The sequence below is a fragment of the Opisthocomus hoazin genome, chromosome 7 (assembly GCF_030867145.1).
Source record: "Opisthocomus hoazin isolate bOpiHoa1 chromosome 7, bOpiHoa1.hap1, whole genome shotgun sequence".
Taxonomy (NCBI): domain Eukaryota; kingdom Metazoa; phylum Chordata; class Aves; order Opisthocomiformes; family Opisthocomidae; genus Opisthocomus; species Opisthocomus hoazin.
In genome coordinates, this window is record NC_134420.1 from 1,228,468 (window position 1) to 1,247,057 (window position 18,590).

Here is an 18,590-nt window from a genome sequence, read left to right on the forward strand (position 1 = left end):
AGTCCTTTCAAACAGTGACAGTTCTCAGGCTTCAGATGTTCTGTCTTTTGCTGAATATGGTTAAAAGCACTACTCTAGCACGTTCTCATTTTCAGTCTTCGAATCCACCTAAAACTTCTGGTTTCAGTTCGTTGCAGTCTTGCTATTCATTTAAAAGAACACTTCCCTTTAACACGGCCTTCTCCTTAATGGTAAAAAATTTAAGTATTTACCCTCAGAACAAGCTGGTTTCTGTAGCTGAGTATCTTCAGAGACATGGAATTCACTGTGAAAAAGATACAAACTTGTTTCTTATGTTTTTTACACACCTTCACAAAACGTAACTAAACTTTGTAAAAAAGGCAAGCCAAGCTGACATATGCTACTTCAAGTGAAGAGCCTTCAGACAAATAATCGAAAATATATAAGATCTATTACAGATCCTGGTTACAGGCTGCTGCCTAGGGTATATGCCATTCTGCCTGTGGAAACAGGCTATCTGTTAGTGATCCATGTGACTCAGAACTAATTATCACCACAAATTTTCTCATTGCTGGCAAACAAAATCCTGTATTACCTTTGCAGCTGAGGCTGCTTCTCCCCAACTTCTGTTGCACTGGAAAAAGTAAAGCCGTGCAGTCCCAAACATGGCAAAGCTCCTGTTGTCTCTGGTGGCTGTAGAAACAAAGCCATCCTTTGGTTCAATGGCGATTGCATCAGAAGCCTTGCAATAAAGTTCCAAGAATATTATCATAATCCTGTGTAGGTTGTTCGAGCCATAACAGATTAATAGCTGTGTTTAGGTAGTTTTATTTGTATTTAATTTACTTGCATGAAAAAAGTTCATTCTTATCACTTAGTGTAGTCAAAATACATAGTTTACTCTTTGCAACTGTATATAACTTCCATAGTTGCAGTATAACTAAAATCTCCTCTTAAAGACATATGGAAGCTATTACATAGCTTGCTTACATCAAACTCATAACACTTTGTATTTCATTATTTAAAATATTTACTACTAAGGCATTGTTTCAGAAATGGGGAAGGTGGGGAAGGAGAGAGAGAGAAAGAGACAACATTCTTTATTAGCCCAACTAATGAAGTTGCAAAAAGGAAAAGCTTTGAAATAATTAACTTTTACTTGTTATTTGCAACCTATAAGAAAACGGGGGTTTAAACGCTACCTATCAACGACAGCCCAAAGTATACTTGCTTGGTCTGCATAGAAAAGGAAACAAAAAAAAAATCTAATATATAATAGAGCATACTACCGTCTATAAAACTTCGAGAGGAATCGGGTGTGGCTTGGTGTACTGGTCTTGCCTGGGACAGAGTTAATTTTCTTCATAGCAGCTGGTATGCTGCTATGTTTTGGATTTTTGACCAAAACAATGTTGATAACACACTGGTGTTTTAGCTATTGCTGAACAGTGCTTACACAGCATCGCGGTGTTCTGTCCTTCATGCTGCCACCCCAGCGAGTACGCTGCGGGCACACAACAAGCTGAGAAGGGACACAGCTCGGCCAGCTGACCCAAACTGTCCAAAAGGATATTCCATACCATATTACATCATGCTCAGCAATAAAATCTGGAGGAAGTGGGGATGTTCAGAATTGCCGCATCTGTCTTCCCAAGTAACCGTTACGCATGATGCAACCCTGCTTTCCTGGAAACGGCTAAACATCTGGCTGCCAGTGGGAAGTGGTGAAGGAATTCTTATTTTGTTTTGCTTGTGAGCACAGCTTTTGATTTACCTGTCGAACTGTCCTTATCTCAGTCCACGAGTTTTCTCACTTTTACCCTTCCGATTCTCACCCCTATCCCACTGACGGGGAGTAAGCAAGCGGGTGTGCGGTGCCTACCAGGGTTAGCCCACACCACTTTGCTGTCCTTCACTTCTTCCCCTAGTTCCAGGTTCTTCTCCCATCTGCTTTTGCACTATAAATTCTCTCTCTATAAAAGGAAACCCCGCACCAATAAAGCTTAAGAAAGACCAAGTTGCCCTTAAGCATTTGGGATACCTTTACTTAAAAAAAATTTAGAAGTTTATACCGTAGCATTAGATATCTTGCCGAACTGTTAAATAACAATACTTGTATAGTAACACTACTTGAAGCCTTTCATTTACATTCCTATAGTATAGTGAAAGGATATGGCTTGGGGACAAGTTGGGGAGAAGAAAAGAAATGTTTCTCTGAGCATTCATTTACTGTGTGAGGTATGTGTACAATAGCCTGAAGCAGCCTTTCAAAAAAAGTTTAAGAAGCGCTAGCCAAAGAGAAGCATGTTAGATGTTGTTCCCCTTTCGTACTTTTTAATTAAAATAGTAGCTATTTTTAAAAGAACTGTTACGTGAGGGCAATACCTGTTCATGCAGTTGTTGCTGCTTGTCATCTTCTTTCTTCTTTAATTTCTTCTCCAGCTCCTCAATTTTCCTTTGTATTTCTTCCTTCTTCTGTGCTATGGCCTGCATCTCCTCTAAGGAAGAAAATCTTATAAGGCACAGTACATATTTCACATGCAATCCGTGGCTAAAGGCTAAATTATTTTTAAAGGGGCTAAAACATCTGCTCTTCTTTCTCTCTCTCATGACTTACACATAAAGCTGTCGGATATGTTACTTCCACTGTACCTCAGAGCAGTTAAATAACTGTTCCAGCAGAAAAAGAACAGCAGGTGCAATAACAGCTGTATGCTGATAAGAAGCAAGTATAATTTTATTATTCTATCTCATAAAGTCTTATGCCACCCTATTTTGAAGCATACCTTCAGTTTTCTTCTTTGCTTTCTTTCTGTAGATTGCAGCTCGGATCTCTTCCAAAGAAAATTCTTCGACTCCAGCATAAACTTTATCTTTACAGTACATCACCACATCTTTCTTTTCTTGAGTATCCTGCTGATAATTTTGTACTCGCTGTAGCAGGTCCTCCTCTTTCTCAGGTTTGCGAGTACTTAAAACACGGTTTATGCTGGGTTCAATTTTGCAGGGAGTCCTGAAAAAAACCCGCAGTTATTAGTTTGATTGTGTGTACTTCCCTGTAACACAGAAAAGCAAGCACAGGAGACAAAATGGCTTATTTCAGAATCTAGTCGTAGAATAGTGTAAAGACATTCTGTTCTGTGATAGAAAAAACAAATAAGAACAACAGAATGACAGCACACAAAAGGCACACATACCAACTCAGAATGGTGTAATAAAAAAAAAGTGTTAACAAGGCCGCGTCAAGAGCAAATAAAATTCCTATGGTACTCTGAATTGCTGTGTACTCTGGAGCAGGATCTATGTTTACTTAAGCTCCATCAATCTGTGTGACCACACAGGTGACAAGTCCCTGATCATCCCACAAAACAGTTTATCTGGGGAAAAAAGAAAAAAAAGAATCAGTGGAACTTAAAAAAAAATTAAAGATCTTGGACTAGATTAAGCCTGGCATTTTATATTAAGGAAAAAAGGGAATATTTAAGATGCAATGAGAGGAATTTGTTCAAGAAGAATGTTTTGCATGCTGAGTGACAGAAATGAAGTGCCCTATTATAAAAACAAACAAACCCCACAGAAAACCCATCATTGTACAGTGAAAGGAGTCCGTAGCAGTCAATTTCTTAGCTTGAAAGCGCTTTCTGAAAGCGCTACATGCTTATTTCAGGAGAGAGGAGCCAGGATTTGGAGTTTTACAGATACCAGTAATCCAGATGACTCCAGCAATTATCTGTACCTCAATAAAAGATGATCTGAACAATTGACCTTAAAAAAGTGTTAACTGCTCTGGGCAAACAGTTCAAAAGAAAACACAGTACACAGCTGCAAGATACCTGTTTTGTTTTGCATGTGAATGGACTCACAACCCTAAAACTGCTCGGGAGATGATGAGGCCAACAGGTGCTCCTAATGGTTGGGGGTTTTTACAGCTCTTTTTTTGTCGGAGTGGGGGCTTATTACCAACATCACCACAGGGTCCTTCTACCCAAATCTCTGGATGCTGACTGATGGCAGGATTTGCATCATGTTTACACAGTTTCACGGCAACGCTTTCAGACTTGATTTAGTGGAGAACCATGGCATCATGAGGAAATAGACTCAAAGGCAGGGGAAAAAAAAAAAAATCTGCTTTTAAACTTTCAAGTATGTAGTGTAAAACTGCACACAAACTCTCTGCTCAAGTTGCTTACAGCTAATTTAGCATGATGTGCAGCTCCCACCCACTCCGTCCTTTTCCCTGGTATAAAAAGATGCTGCCTTCTGTAAATAATGAGTCTTCACCTGAGAGGCCAGCATGCCAAGAGATTTAATTCCATGACATCACTGACTTTCAGGAGCAAGAAATAGTCTTATAACTTAGACAGAAACCTATTTTTTTTACATATTTGTAAACTAAATTACAAATTTATGTCCTTGGCCTGTGCTATTCTGCAGTCCACGTGCTACAAGCAAAACCCACAGGAAAAACCCATGCTGTTAGCCACTTCTCAGCATTCTTTGATTACATGCAATTTGGAGCCATGGAAGCTGTCTGTAATATCAGACATTCTTTTCCACTTCCCTCCCAGGAAGACCCTATGTATTCTATAACCAACTTTAGCCACAGAAAAAGCAAGGTAAGCAGATTTGCAAAATAATGCATTTTCCTCTGCTCTAACAGAGCACCCCCATCCGCTGGGATTTATCAGCATTTCAGCGAGCACTGTACAAGCAGGAAGGTAATCTCAGGCAAAACAGTGTACTCCTCCACAACCTAAGCAACACTGTTGTCATGGCAACTTTGATAGCTTGTTTCAGAATAAAACTCTAGATAGACTGAGCACAGTTCCCACGATAGAAGAAAACAGCAATAACTCCGTCTCCATTTGAGGCTGCTTTCATAGCAAACAGCATCCTAAGAGAGGTAGCTGTTTTTGTGTAAACACACTAAGTTAAGCTATTAAAGTAATTAACATATATAAATATGATATAGGCTCCCACGTAATGAGCAGTGATAGTCAAATACTTCTCACGTCCTTACACATCCTCCACTGAAGCCTCTGCCATCAAGCTAACGCACAAAGAGCTTCCAGGCTGACAGATTTTTAAGTTCTTGTAGATGTAGAGGCTTAACTAATCAGCAAAACAAGTTGGAATCTTACGAAGCAGCTTTGATAATTTCAGCTGCAGTCCCCATTGCAACCTGAAGACTTACATGCCTTGTTGCTGAGCTGATTCCTCCACATACGGGGTGAAATTGGGTAGTGGGCAGGGCATTTCTATACCAGAATTTGCACTGCTGCAAGGCCGCTGAGGAAGGAACAGACAATGTTATTAACAGCTTAAAGATTCAGTTTTAGACTCTACGTTCCTCTATACTCTGGATCTCCCTTTTTGCAGCCTTTGACTTACTTGTAGTTTTCATATTTAAAAAAATTAAACCTGATAGACTTTTCCAAGATTAATTTACAAGATTAATTCCGTTGTGATACATAAACAGTTACAGACCATCAGCTGAGCGCTAGCTCCTAAAAGAGCAAGGCACACTCATCCTGCGTGTCCTCATCAGTACCTAGTTTCTGTTATTCTGAGGGAATACCAGTCAAACTGGGTTATTCCTGTTGCTCCTCTTGTTTGTTTTCCAGAAATGCTGTAGTCCTCATTTGTCAGCCAGGACCGTCCCAATTCTTTGATAGTATTCCTTCTGCTGTCCACCAAGAACCTCCAGACTTCTCAATTTTCCACTCAGAGGCCATTCCAACACCACAAAAAGTCCCTTAACTGTTTCTGGGGTCCATTATTCAGGAGAGGACAGATGGAATATAGCCTGGCAACCTGCTACTCATCTGCCTGTTTGAAATTCCTCTAGACTCTTAAGCAGAAAGTTACATGGTGGGGTATTTCACAAACTGACGTCTCTTTTCCACCGTTCTTCAAACTGCTTACTTAGCCATCTTCACACTGGCAAAAAGAGAGAACCCTCTTTCCTCTGTGCAGCTTTTAGTATCTTAAAGCGGTCACAGAAGGTTATTCTTTCACTGTAATGCAAGCCAGAATGAGCATCACACTTCAGTGAAAGGGAACTAAACATCCTCAGCTTCTGCTAGTTGATTTTTTTTTTAATTAAATCTAACAAATTTCATTAAAGGGGGACCAGAGAGAACTCCAAGGACATTAAAAGAATACGTAAGCATCTGGAGACCAGAATGAATGTGTTAAGCAGCCCAAAGCAAGGCAACTGATAAAACTTGGTTTAGATTAATAATTCCTCCTTCTCATTCTTCTCAGCTAAATTAAACTTGTGATTTATTGAACTTTCCCATTCACTTAATCAAACTGCTTTGTATCTGGTAGTAATTATTCATGGAGTTTTCATGGATTTCAGCCCATTTGCTTCCCTCCTCTCATCCTCATTCTTTGTTTCTAAGCTTCTCAATATAGAAGTTGTTACAAGTGAAGTCTAAAATATTCTTATCATCTGATTATTTTCTATTCTTCCCCTCTAATCCACAAAGAGCAGGGGAACGCTAAGGGTTATCTAAGGACCTATGAAACAAACTTTATTTCACAGGATTGATTTCCTCCAGATAATGGCTTGGATCATTTCTTTAGAACAGCTTAAACACCTGTAGCACCAGCTGCTTCTTTTCATGCCTCCAGCATTAGTTTAAACCGCTGGAATCTACTTTCTGTCATCCTATTGTCAGGATAAATATTCAATTGATAGAGTAGTTCAATTCTTTTGATCTCCACTCTTCTGTTTTCCTCACAAACACTTCAAAACAGACTTGCAGAATGTTGTACATGCCTTATTTTCATAAGATAGGCAACAAGTTCCTCCCTCAGGTTGTACTGTATTATATCAGTTTAACTCTGGCTCTTCTTTCTTACATAATTAACTAATACCTGGCTTCTCTCCCTTTCTTTGGCTAGTATTTTCCCTCATATTCCTTTTCTGCCTTCCAAAGAGTTTGGCAAGCCATCTCTACCAATTTTTCTGGTTAGTACGAATTCTAATTTATTGATTTAAGAACTCGAGAGTTTTTAAAACTTATTCTAGCACGATCAACTTGCTAAACTTGAACAGGTTACACATAATCAGAGACTCTTTAGAAAGAAGCTAGGAAGATCTGTAGTTACAAGTAGACACAAACCCCAGGCAAGGGAAAGAGTACGATCTTTGTCTTAGGGATCAGGAGGAGTCATCAGCTTACACACACCTTCCTCTTTTTTGCCAATCCATTTTTCAGACTCCTTACCCTGCCAGAGTTCCAAGGTCCTGCTCTTAGTTCATTCTCCTTGGCCTTCGGAGCGGGAGGTGCTGTCCATGGCTGCGGTGTGAGTACAGGAATCTCAGGTCCAGACGCTGAATTTTCATCAAACACAGCAAAACCCGCATTATTTGAAAGCTGCTGAGAAGTTAGAGTCTGGAAGTTTCTGTTCTGGTTCGTGGCTATAAACAAAAAGATTTACGCAAAGTAAACTTCAACTATCACACTCAAGTGCAAATTCCACAACAAAAAGATGCAATTTTTCCAATAACAAGTGGTTTCAGCAACTGCATGTACCTTTCAGCGCATCTCCTACACGACTAATTGGGGCTTTCACTTTTTTCTTCCCCCTGCCTTTTAGATCTGCCAAAGAGGTTCTCTGAGGTTCTGCATCTCCCAGAAGACCCGTATCTTTTTCATCAGGAGTTTCCTCAAGCCCCAGTAGTGTCTGCCGAGAAACACGGGTCTGGAACTGCCTGAGAAAAATATTGGAGAAGTCAGCATAAAATTCACTGCACCAGGTACGTGCTGAAGCACATAAGACTACTCTAAATTCTTCCCTTTAGCTGGAAGCTTACCTGTGATAGGACTGGAGCTTGTCCAAAGGCTCAGCCTTGCGCCGAAGACCTTCCTGGAATATCACATCTGCTTTCTTAAAACTTCCTCTAGCCTCAAGAACTTCTGCCCAAGTGATGTAGAGTAGTGCCAGTGTTGTGCCAATTTCCTGGCTATGTAGATAACTGTACAGGTCCAAGGGCTCGTTACAATAATTTCCCTGAAACAAACGAATTACTTCAGTAACTGCATTCTAAGTTGATGTCTGCATTTTGACGCCTCCTGCAAGACCCCTCTGATTTCAATACAAGTCTTACAGGAGCAACTGTAACGCCAGCACATACAACTGTATCATGTCACCGTGCACAAGAAAGAAAAGGAATTTAATAGGAAAAGAATAACAACAAGAAAAACCTCTGACTGCATGTATGTTTGCCAATTTTATTACCAGTTCCTTAATTCTAGCCCACATATTCAGTCATTTCTTAGATTTTTTTTTATCTGAGAGAATTCAGTGATTGAACTATGTTGTATTAGTATTCCTCAGAACAATTATTTTATCTTTATCTAAAGTACAACATGTTTCTCTTCAGTTTCAGAACTGGTAAATCAGTTCAGGAACCTGGAGAAAAGCTGCTTTAAGAAGACGAGAACAACAAAAACTATAGGAATGGAGACAGGACAAGACCGGAACACACTCAGCTTAGTTTTCCTTAAATATAGAATGTGGATACAAGACAGCTAGAAGTTAAAATAACTGGTAGCACAGATGTAACACCTAAAACGTATCTCTAAATCAGTTTCTTTTCTTCTTAAATAAATAATTAAGCTCCATCCATTCAAACTAGCTTTTCCAAAACAAAACTTTCAGAGTTTGTAGCTGTCCAAACTCAGTGACCCTAATCAAAGACTGAAGATCCTATTGAAAATGAGAAGTGGAATTCAAGAGTAGGTAAGGGGTTTGCAGAGACATACTTCTAACATTGCACTAGTTGTGCAACATACTCTTTGACTCTATTGTTACAAAAATCAGCTTAACGGTGTGCAAATGACATGACAAGTACCAAGAAAAGCAGCACCCAAGATATATTCACAAGACACTCACAAACTTGAGCCAGATATTAAGATAGCGGGGATCTTTGTAGTATCGCTGCTGTTCGTTGAGTGCTTTCACTGCCCTTTCCAATATTGCTGCGAGATTACACTCCTTTCCACCTTGGGGGAAGGTCTGCTCTGTCCATTTGATGTACCTAGAGATGAAATATATTCATAGGAAGTCAGTTCTGAATAAGACACAAGGCTTCTGTTATGTAAAAGGTAAGGAGATTTAGAAAAAAACTAGGTATACTATTGAAACACAACATATTATTCAAGAAACCTGTTATAGCATTTATCCTTTAATGTGTCTCATTAAATTAGAATATTTTTTTCCCAAGCTTTTACAAGGATACTTGACCTTTCTACTCTTTCTTCTGAAATGAAGAGAAACTTACCGGTCCCAAACATCCAGCGGATCATCTCCAGAGTAAAATCGGATTTCTGATTCAAACTCTCTGGAAAAAAATAAATTATCCATCCAATAAATACATGTGTATAACTGTAAAGATATTTTCTACATTGTGAACTAAGACCTTCACTCTCACTCATACCATTTTGTAGGTCTATTAAAAAAAAGGACTAGGCTAGCATATATTTAGACTTGAGCTTTTACTGACACCAGAATTAAAAACAAAAAAAAAAAGCTTTTGAATTCTTCTTCAGAATGAAAGTACTGAGAAATGTATCATTATTTAACAAGAACACATATGCATCATTCCAAAGAAGATTGCCAAGAATTTCTACTACCTCAAAGCTTATGTGATCTCCCTTGACAGAATGATTGTTCTGTTATGAAGTTATTAGCAGACAGTTACTCTGTGAAGTTTAGTTTTTGCAGGAAACGTCCCTTATTTAAGTCTAGGAGGAGGCTGGAACACACACACAGGTTGATGGAAAAGCCTGATGATGGGAGAACTACAGAACTGCACCAGAGAACACAGTGAAGACACATCTACGTGGCCACACTGACAGTCATAATCTTGTCTCATTCTTCAACTCCCGTGCATCATTCCAGCCCTACAACATGACCTCACCCCCAGGCAGCACATCAAGGAAGAAAAACACCTTGCAGCTTGAGTTAGACAAGAACATTAGCCTGTGTTTAGCAGTGGCTCTTACTCACACAGTCATTTAGGTCGGAAAAGACCTTTTAAGATCATCAAGTCCAGATCCTGTAGAGCTGCCCAGCCAGTCCCTTATTCTTGGAAGGTTCTGCTCAACCATAACACCTCACAAACATAACGCGTCAAGTTGGACAAACCCTCTAGCAGAGCCCAGCACAACAATTCCACAGCTTTCCATGAAGAAAATCCAGATCCAGCTGAGCAGCACTGGTTCAGTCAGTAGTGGGCAGGTGTTCATAGACTCTGCTGACTTCACACAAAATCACTCAGATGGTTCAACATGGTAAGCACCAGTGCTTCAAAGTTTGACAACACAGTACAGACACAAGACGCAGGCTCTTCACAAAGTCAACTTGGCCTTCACAGGGCATGCAAATTTGAGGAACAGACGACAGAAATGTAACAGAATAGGTCTGGGACACAAGATGCCCTTTGCAGTCATACAGTCATAGCTGTGGAATACTATATGCAAGACAGACCAAACCCAAGCTGACTTTGCCTGTTCGGGTGCCTTTGCAATCCAGAGAAGACAGAGACACCTGTGTATTGCCTACATTACAACAGTAGGAAGTGTTTGCCTCCTAAGAAATACCCTGCTTCAATAGATTATTGTAGGAAGGACAAGGAAAAGCTCTCCTCCTTGTAACCCTTATGCATTTTTCTTAATTAGTACATTTAAAAGCACAACTGAATCTCCCCAGAGTTTGCTGTTTAAATGCTCCATTGCAAACCTAAAAATAGTAGTCTATACTGTACAGTACCCATAGCATGTAGTCCTAAATACCTGGAGTGTGATAGTAGCATAGGCATCAGTTGCTAAACTTCTACTCTTTAATGCTCTTTTTAACATCTATGAGATTCGTACAGTTAAATAAGACGTAGAAAAAAACAGAGGAGGCAGGAAGATACGGGGAAAGCAGGTGTCAAAGCATTGCTCACTGTTTCTTGAGCTGAACGGCGGTGTGGGTGGAGGTCTCCTGCTGAGCCAGTGCTTCCTGCAAGGTGGACATGATGCGTCCCTGGCGGAGGGGCTGCACATTCTCTTTGCTCAGCTCCCACTCATCGCTGCAGTCCTGGGACATGACAGCCTCTCCTTTAAACTCTGCGCTAAGAACAAAAACAATCAGAAACGGATTCGTGAGGTAGGGTACTGACCTGACGCCTGACAGACCTGCCTTTCCTTAGCCGATCCACCCCACGCTGTCCGTGCGCCCACAGGCACACCGCTTAGGTCCCCGACCTTCAGACGGAACTGGGCGTTTAATTCCCCTCCGTGGGAATTCTATGAAACGAGAGCTAAGCACTCCTTGACGAGCAGGAACGGCGGGCAGGAAAGGTCACTAACATCCCGCCGCTTCCCTCCACACCGGTGTGCCCCCTTCCCCCCGAGACCGGCGAGCGGCCAGCTCCGGCCCAGGGCAGCCTCGGCAGCGCCGCGGACCGAGCCGGCCCGGGCCCCTCTGGCTCCTCGCCTGCTCCCCGCCGTGAGGCGATGCCCGGAGGGGACGAGGAGGGCGGCGGGGAGAAGCGGGCGGGCTCCCCGCCGGCACCGAACGAGAGGAGAAGCCGTTCGCCGCGCGCCTGCGGAATGGCGGCTCGCCCCCGCCCCTCGCCCCTCACGCCGGGATGAGGGGCCACGCGCCCTCCTGGCTGCGGCGGAGGGAAGGGGAAGGCTCCCCTCAGCCCCCGCCCAAGCCCGCCGCCTCACGCACCCCAAGCGCAGCCGTCCCAGCTCCGCCGCGAGCGCCCGAGCCTCAGGCCGCAACGGCAGCCCCGGCCTCCGCCCCCTTCCAAATTCAAACCGCAACCGCCGCCAGCCTCCTCCCCATTGGCCGGCCCCCTCACCGCGCCCTGCCTGATTGGTGCCGCCCCGGGGCATCACGGGAGCGACAGTTTTCCTCAGCAAAGGCGGCGAACGGCGCGGTGGCTGGCTCTGAGGGGAGCGGTGCTGCGGCGCGCAGCCAGCCGCCCTAACAGATCCCCGCGCTCGTTTCAAGGTTCCCGTAGGCTCACTGCAATGAGTTAGGGCGAGCTGTTACCTCTCTTGAAGTGGAAGTTGAGATCTTCATAAAATCCAGTCTCTTCAGGGGCTTAAATGTGCAGATGTCTTGCATTCCGTATCTGAAAGCTGAAATATGAGGCAGCTGAAAAAAAACCGCCTTGGACATGGACAGAAATTTCCCATGACTAATTTAGATTAGCTGCCTGCTGTTACTGGAAAGGGATCAATTAAAAAAAAAAATCTCATAAAGCAAATTGTTTCATGAATAAAAAGTGATTTTTTTTTTCTTCACAAGTGACCTTAATAACTCACAGACTCTGAAGGTATTTGTGCTGCCTGAGAGTTATGAAACTTTCGCACTCACAGATGAAATGTAGTCATCGCCTTCCGCTGTTTAGATATTCTGTGGCATTCACTCCGTATCAATAAAAGGCGGGAGTCCTCTCGGCAGTGCAGGTATGGAAAGCAAACAGAAAGGACGATCACAGCCTGATATTTGCGTTGTTGGGTTTTTTTTGAGAAAAGGTGCCTATATTAAAGGCAAACTGTGATCATGTCACTGATGGGCCACTGCTTCTTTGCTACATCGGTAAGAAATTCCAGACATACCTAAAAGGGATATATGGCCTTATATTCCCCTAATAAATCTGTTAATCCTATACCTGAGCAGTTAACATACTTATCCTACAATAAAATACATAATGTATGCATAAAGATATATACATCCAAGCGTAGCATCAGGCATAATACGGTCTCTTAAATTTTTCACCTATTCCATTAAGACTTAGTGTACAAGTGTTCATCTCCATTTACAGAACATCAAGGTGAAAAACAGAACTGCAATCGCTACGATTCCTCACAGCAACCTCTATGAGCCTTATTTATCACAGCTTCGATGCTGTGTGCTATCGTAGGAATGAACGGCCCGCGCACAAGTTATCACAGGCCTGCTTGTGCTCTTACAACCACAGCACAGCTGAAATGCCAATGCCTAAGGTCTCGGTCATGAACAAAACCCCAGAGTAACGACAAAAGCCTCTTTCTCACTCTTTCTGGGCTCCTTCGAGAGCCTGTGAAGAGACATGGAGGCTAACACATAACATGATCTTTTGTCCTTTCTGTTTCTACAAATATGGAGTATTTTAACACCATGCCTGATAGTATTAATCCAACTTCATTAGCATTCTACCCACAAGGAACAGTGTACGGTGCTTCAGAAATGTGATAAAATGCAGTAGCTCAAGGACTCGGGAGCAGAGCTGACACTGCTGAGTGCAAAAGAGACCCCCAAAGGTTTAGCCTATGACGTGTGCTGCACAACATTCAGGAGCCAGGAAAACCCATTTAGTGCTGAGATCTTTCTGAGAGAGCAACTACTTTTTCTCTAACGCATCTGTGTTACAGGAGCACTCCAAGACCTTCATCTCATGGAGTTTCAGAGAGGACTAACCCACATGTTGTGGTTTTATGCCAGCCAGCAACTAAGCACCACACAGCCACTCGCTCACCCCCCTCACCCTGATGGGATGGGGAGGAGGATCAGATAAAAAACAGGAAATCTCGTTGATTGAGATGAAGACAGTCTAGTAGGACAGCAAAGGAAGAGAATAATAATAATCATAGAATCATAGAATAATAATAATCATAGAATCATCACACATACATGTTGCAGGCTCCATCCGCGCTGCAGGTACCCAGGAAGAGGCAGGAGAGGTCATCAGTCCTGACACACAGCTAGTCACACACAGTGCACCCCGCAGCCTGGTTCTCAAAGGTCTCCTGCTCGCTGCTCTTGGTGTCCCTGCTCAGGAAAGCAGAGTGAGAGAGCCTGGAAGGGCCTCCATAAGAGGGAGGAAGACTCTAATTCCCTGCCTGCACCCCAACGGAACAGACTCCTGGAGGGACAGGACAACAGAAACCATGTTGCAGGGTGTGGGGATGGCTCTCAAGCTGAGCATGGCACTGACAGCTCACAGTGTACCTGCAGGGAAGAGGCTGCAGAATGAAACAGGGGTCCTTGGAGATCACTACGACAGAGAGAACAAGAGAAAGAGGTACCCAAACCCTCTTTTGAGACATAAGTTTGGAAACAGCACGTGGGGTCAGGGGAGTGGTGGTGAGGATCAGCATCATAAGGGATGGCTCAAGAACATTTTTGCTCGGTCTCCCCTGCCCATCCAGGTGCAGGCTAAGGCAGACAGCCCACACCCTCCCGCTGTCCCCCTCGCTCAGCACCATCCTAGCCCTGGAAGCCCTGGCTTCAGTACCTCAAAAATGGCATAAGAGCACCAGCAGCCACACTTCCCTCTCTCTGCCATGCCCAGTGAGATCTTCTGATATGGCACATCAACGAAGTCATGGCACTGGTGGCTTCTCAACACCTTCGTATAACTCATACACTCACGGTACAACTAATAACTCGATTCTGCAAGCGCACGCTGTCTGTGTGGGGCTGTTACCCCCAGGGAGGGAAGGTCAGGGAACCCCTCCTGCTGACAGGACACCCCAGCTCGCCACCAGGCTCTGAAGGACGGGCCAAGCGCAGGGAGCAGGTACCAGCAGTGCCTTCCAGCTGTGTAGAATAAGAGACAGATGCCTTTGCAGTCCATGGGATGGCACTCTTTGAACACTCATTCACTCCTGAGTGCTGCGGTTGAACTTCTGTCTTAACAAGCATGAACTTCTGGGTGTTTCCAGTAGGAATTTTGCAGGATAAAAGAACAAGGACACACAGGCTTGTGGGGGGACAGACTGAGCAGCTGGGGCTGCAGAGGAACCAACGGCCAACAGGGAGCCTGGCAGCTGAGCTGCGCGTTGACCGGAGTTCGATTGCACGCCCGCGGAGGGAAGCCAGAGCACCAACAGCCAACTGAGGGTGCCTGGACTCGAACCGCACGCCAACACAAAAGGCCAAAAGCATGAGAAGCACACCAGCGAGGGGAAGGTGAAGCACCAACAGATGACTACAGACTGCAGGTCGAGGGAGCTCACACATCAGCGTGCCAATGCAAGTGCTCAGAAGCCCAAACACCACAGCAACAGAGGGAAGACGGAGGGACAACAGCACGCCAGTGGGGAGGAACAGGTCACATATGGCACAGCAAGGAGGGAAATGGAGCAGCTACGCCATGTCAGCCCACGCCAATTGCCTTCTGCAGGAAACCATTCCGTTCAGTCGTTGGTCACAGACATCATGAAACAGTCTCCTGGACAAGCAGAAAATAATTTTTCCATTCTTTGAGTATGTAGAAAGAGTTGGAGAAGGAAAGTCCACAGGAATTGATAGAGGGGATTACAAGAAACGTGAAACTATAACAAAAAAAGCCTTAATATTTTCTAGTTTTTAGTAGTCTTTAGTACTGTAACTTGTATTCCTGCATGCACAGTGATCTAACCATGTAACTGTTACACCAATCCCTGTTTTCTCATTAAGGAATGTAGTGGAAGGACATGGGCACAAGCTATCACTTGGTCGTTAGACAAAATAATGAAGTGAAACAAAAGTGGTCTTGGTTCTCAGCAAATAATTGGGATAATTGTGGGATAAAAGAAACTCCTAAATAATTCTACTCCAGGCAGCTCGGCCTCTGGAGGGCAAATGCGCCAAGATACAGAGATAAGGAGGCACCAAGAGAGCAACAAGACCAGAGCCAAACACCCTGGAGGACACGATGGACGTGGTCCTGGAACTGAGTCTGCGCAGAAACAAAGGTCAGTCAGTGAACAGAGTGATGAAGAGGATGGGCCTTCATCCTGGGACCCCCGAAGACCACCCAAAGATGCTAAGAGACATGCGTGAAAGCTATTTGCATATGCTAATGAGTTCTTAGAAATATAATGAATATTTACATATGTGATTGTATTTAACCTGAAGCAACAGGGTGTCTGGCGCACACATTTGGAGGAGAAATCCCCCGTGTGCCCGGCGCCGCAACAAAGAATCCCTGCTGAGCAGTGTACGTTGTGCTGTCAGGTTTTTCCCACCGGCTCTTCGAATCAGAATAGAGTCTCCAAATGTAAAAGTGAGAGGAAAGTTGTGCCTCCAGTAATCCTGAGGCTAGCAAAATGCTGCAGGAAACAAGGAGGGAAAGAGTGGCTGCTTGTTTAGGGAAGTTTCTAGGAAAATAACTTGGGGTACTTGTGGGCGGATTGAGAGGCAAGAGACCCTTCCCCTGGGCACATCCAGTAAGGGGATTTTCTTCAGGTGACCTACTGCCTCTCGTGGCAGCCACTCCAGTACGGATTGCTGCTAAAACTGGGGGGAACTGGACAAATAGAGTTGCAGAGCCCACCAACCCAGCCCTTGCCCTCCATCACTGGTACCCATAGCCACTATTCCAGCCATCCAGGTAGGTGGAGAAGCATCTTTCCCTGCCTGGACTTTGCAGCTCTGGGTTTAGCCAGCTTTGAGAGAGATGTTTCTGCTGTAGCACGCTCAGGGGGCAGCTGGTCTAGGGGAATTGCGTGTGCATGTGTGTGCCTTCATCACTTACCCTCTTTGGTAGCAGCTGGTGGGGCCAGGTTCCCCACGCTGCTGTAGATATCAGAGCAGCACCACCTGACCGCACGCACCCAGCTGCACCAGGGCTGATCTGAGCCTGTCCTCTGTCCCTTGCTTTCAGTAAACAGGTCGGTCTGTGTCAGCATTCCTCTCAGAAATATTTCTCCTGGTTCATTAAAGGCAGATAGGATCTGGCAATCAGCAGCTTTCCTTCCTAATGCCAGTAAGCCACTTTTCAGGTCATTATGCTTTAAGATAATTCGAAGCTCCTTCTTAACGCACTGAGGCAGGAAAGGCCAATAGCAACCCACGTAACGTAGCTGTGGATCATAATAACCGGGTTCTGATAAGCACTGGTCCCAGGTGCAGAAAACTGAGACAGGAGGGCTGGTGAACATCAGATTGCTTTCATCCGCTCTCTGCTCCTTCACTTCAACCTCCTCTGTCCTCTCCAGTCTCTTCCCACACCCGCACGGGTTAGAAAGCACAGGGCTGCGTGTGTTCCCTTTGCCCATCTGGTGGGAAGCACCCACAGCCGCGTTAGTGCAACGCCTGCTGCTTAGCTCAGCTCTCTGCTTTGCTTCCACGGAGATCATCCCTTGTTCCCTGTAAGCTGGGTTATGTCAGCTGCTGACCTGGGACACAATCCTGCATTGCCAAAACGATCCCTAATCAGCTGGGCGCTTAGCACCACTGAGCTATCGTAAATGCTGACTCTTGGTGCACAGCAAGACGGTGGCACATTTTTGGACCTTTAGCCAGAGATGAAAAAAGCAAATGGATCAGAGCAGAAACACTCCAGCTTCGCCCACCCATCAGCAATCCTCCTGTGAGTAGCGTCAGCATGGAGGGCAGGCTGGGCTCTACGCTCACGCTTGCTGGTGGCTGAAGGTGGTGGGCTAGCAGTTAGCAACTACTGGAGAATCCTCACAGTCCCCCGGGAAATGCTTGCTGGAGATAACCCTAAGCTACCAGAGGAACCGTGCTTACATGGCAAACACAACGCACGCTCCCCACCCTCTGCTATCAGACAAACTGCGCTTGTCATTTCTGGGCAAACAGCTTTATTGCAGCAAGGAGGAAAGTTTTCCACATCTCCGTCTCCACCTCCAGCAAACGTGCAGCTCCTGAACTCTGCGCAGCAAGGAAAGCTCAGAGAAGGGAGGGCAGAGCTGAGCACTAGCAACACTGGGACAGGGAATGTACGGAAGTAAAGTATGGGCAAGAGGATAAAAGCCTCCTTGGAAATCATTTGTGCTTTGGTGTACACACAGACCCCAGCAGCCATACTTTGCTTTCTTTCTCTCTCAAGGGCTTGTCTGGAGTAATGGTAGCAGTGTGGAGACTGGCAGGATTATTTATTTGTTGTGTTTCTCTACCAGGAGACTTCTCTTGTTGCAATCCTGTGCTGTTGTGCTAAGCTGAGAAAGGGAGATAAACATCAGTGACCCAAGCTCCTTCTGCTCCATCCCTGTCTTGGACACGCTTGAGCTTTTAACTGGAAGTTAAGCACTCAACAGCCCATGCCTGCCCTGTCACTAGCCCTAAAATGAGAAAACCAGAAGCAGCACAAATTTTGTGCAGATAGAATAGAATGACCAGAATTATCAGAATGACAGATCAAATCCACACAGCCATATTCTCAGCCAGCGGAAATCAGCCCAGCTTTTGGTTACATGCTGGGGGAAGAGATTGGTTGATGGTAGGCATAAATCTAGACCAGAGCATCAAACACTTTACTCCCCACGCCACCTGGAAATGGAGTGCTTACTTTGCTAAACTGGGGCTTTATGGCAGGATCATAATTTAAGATGATACTGCTGAAAGATGAGGGAGGATCAAGGGAGGAGGGGTCCAACATGCTACGGTGCTGTCACCCATGAAGTCAATCCAGAGCTCAGCAGGCTTACTAGCTCAAGCCTGGACTCATAAGCCAAGAACAGCAGAGCTGACTTGCTCTCAGCAGCCCACCTCTGCTCTCAGGCTGCATCCTGACTCTTGGTGAAGCCTGAAAGATGTATTTTACCAGCAAAAGAGCCTGCTTGGCTCCTCATGAATGGAAAAAGATGATATGCAAAAGGGATGGCATCTGAGACGAG

General features: G+C 44.5%; 1 protein-coding gene across 6 annotated transcripts in view; it reads right to left on the reverse strand.

Moving 5' to 3' along the window:
• BUB1B (BUB1 mitotic checkpoint serine/threonine kinase B) overlaps positions 1–13,786 on the reverse strand; it is a 51,432-nt gene extending 37,646 nt beyond the window's left edge. For 3 of the 6 annotated variants that reach the window (XM_075425291.1, XM_075425287.1, XM_075425292.1), the window contains exons 1-13: positions 13,654–13,786; positions 12,028–12,116; positions 10,928–11,095; positions 9,260–9,319; positions 8,872–9,016; positions 7,790–7,986; positions 7,509–7,687; positions 7,200–7,393; positions 5,156–5,250; positions 2,748–2,974; positions 2,347–2,459; positions 557–654; positions 213–265 (exon numbers count right to left, since the gene is read on the reverse strand). In XM_075425291.1, coding sequence (XP_075281406.1) covers positions 213–265; positions 557–654; positions 2,347–2,459; positions 2,748–2,974; positions 5,156–5,250; positions 7,200–7,393; positions 7,509–7,687; positions 7,790–7,986; positions 8,872–9,016; positions 9,260–9,319; positions 10,928–11,070 — 1,504 coding nt within the window. In that variant the 5' untranslated portion in view covers positions 11,071–11,095; positions 12,028–12,116; positions 13,654–13,786. Of the gene's footprint in view, positions 1–212; positions 266–556; positions 655–2,346; positions 2,460–2,747; positions 2,975–5,155; positions 5,251–7,199; positions 7,394–7,508; positions 7,688–7,789; positions 7,987–8,871; positions 9,017–9,259; positions 9,320–10,927; positions 11,096–11,228; positions 11,268–11,700; positions 11,716–12,027; positions 12,117–13,653 lie in introns of those variants that run through there. The other 3 variants (XM_075425288.1, XM_075425290.1, XM_075425289.1) reach the window with 3 other exon arrangements.
• Positions 13,787–18,590: the final 4,804 nt, after the last annotated feature.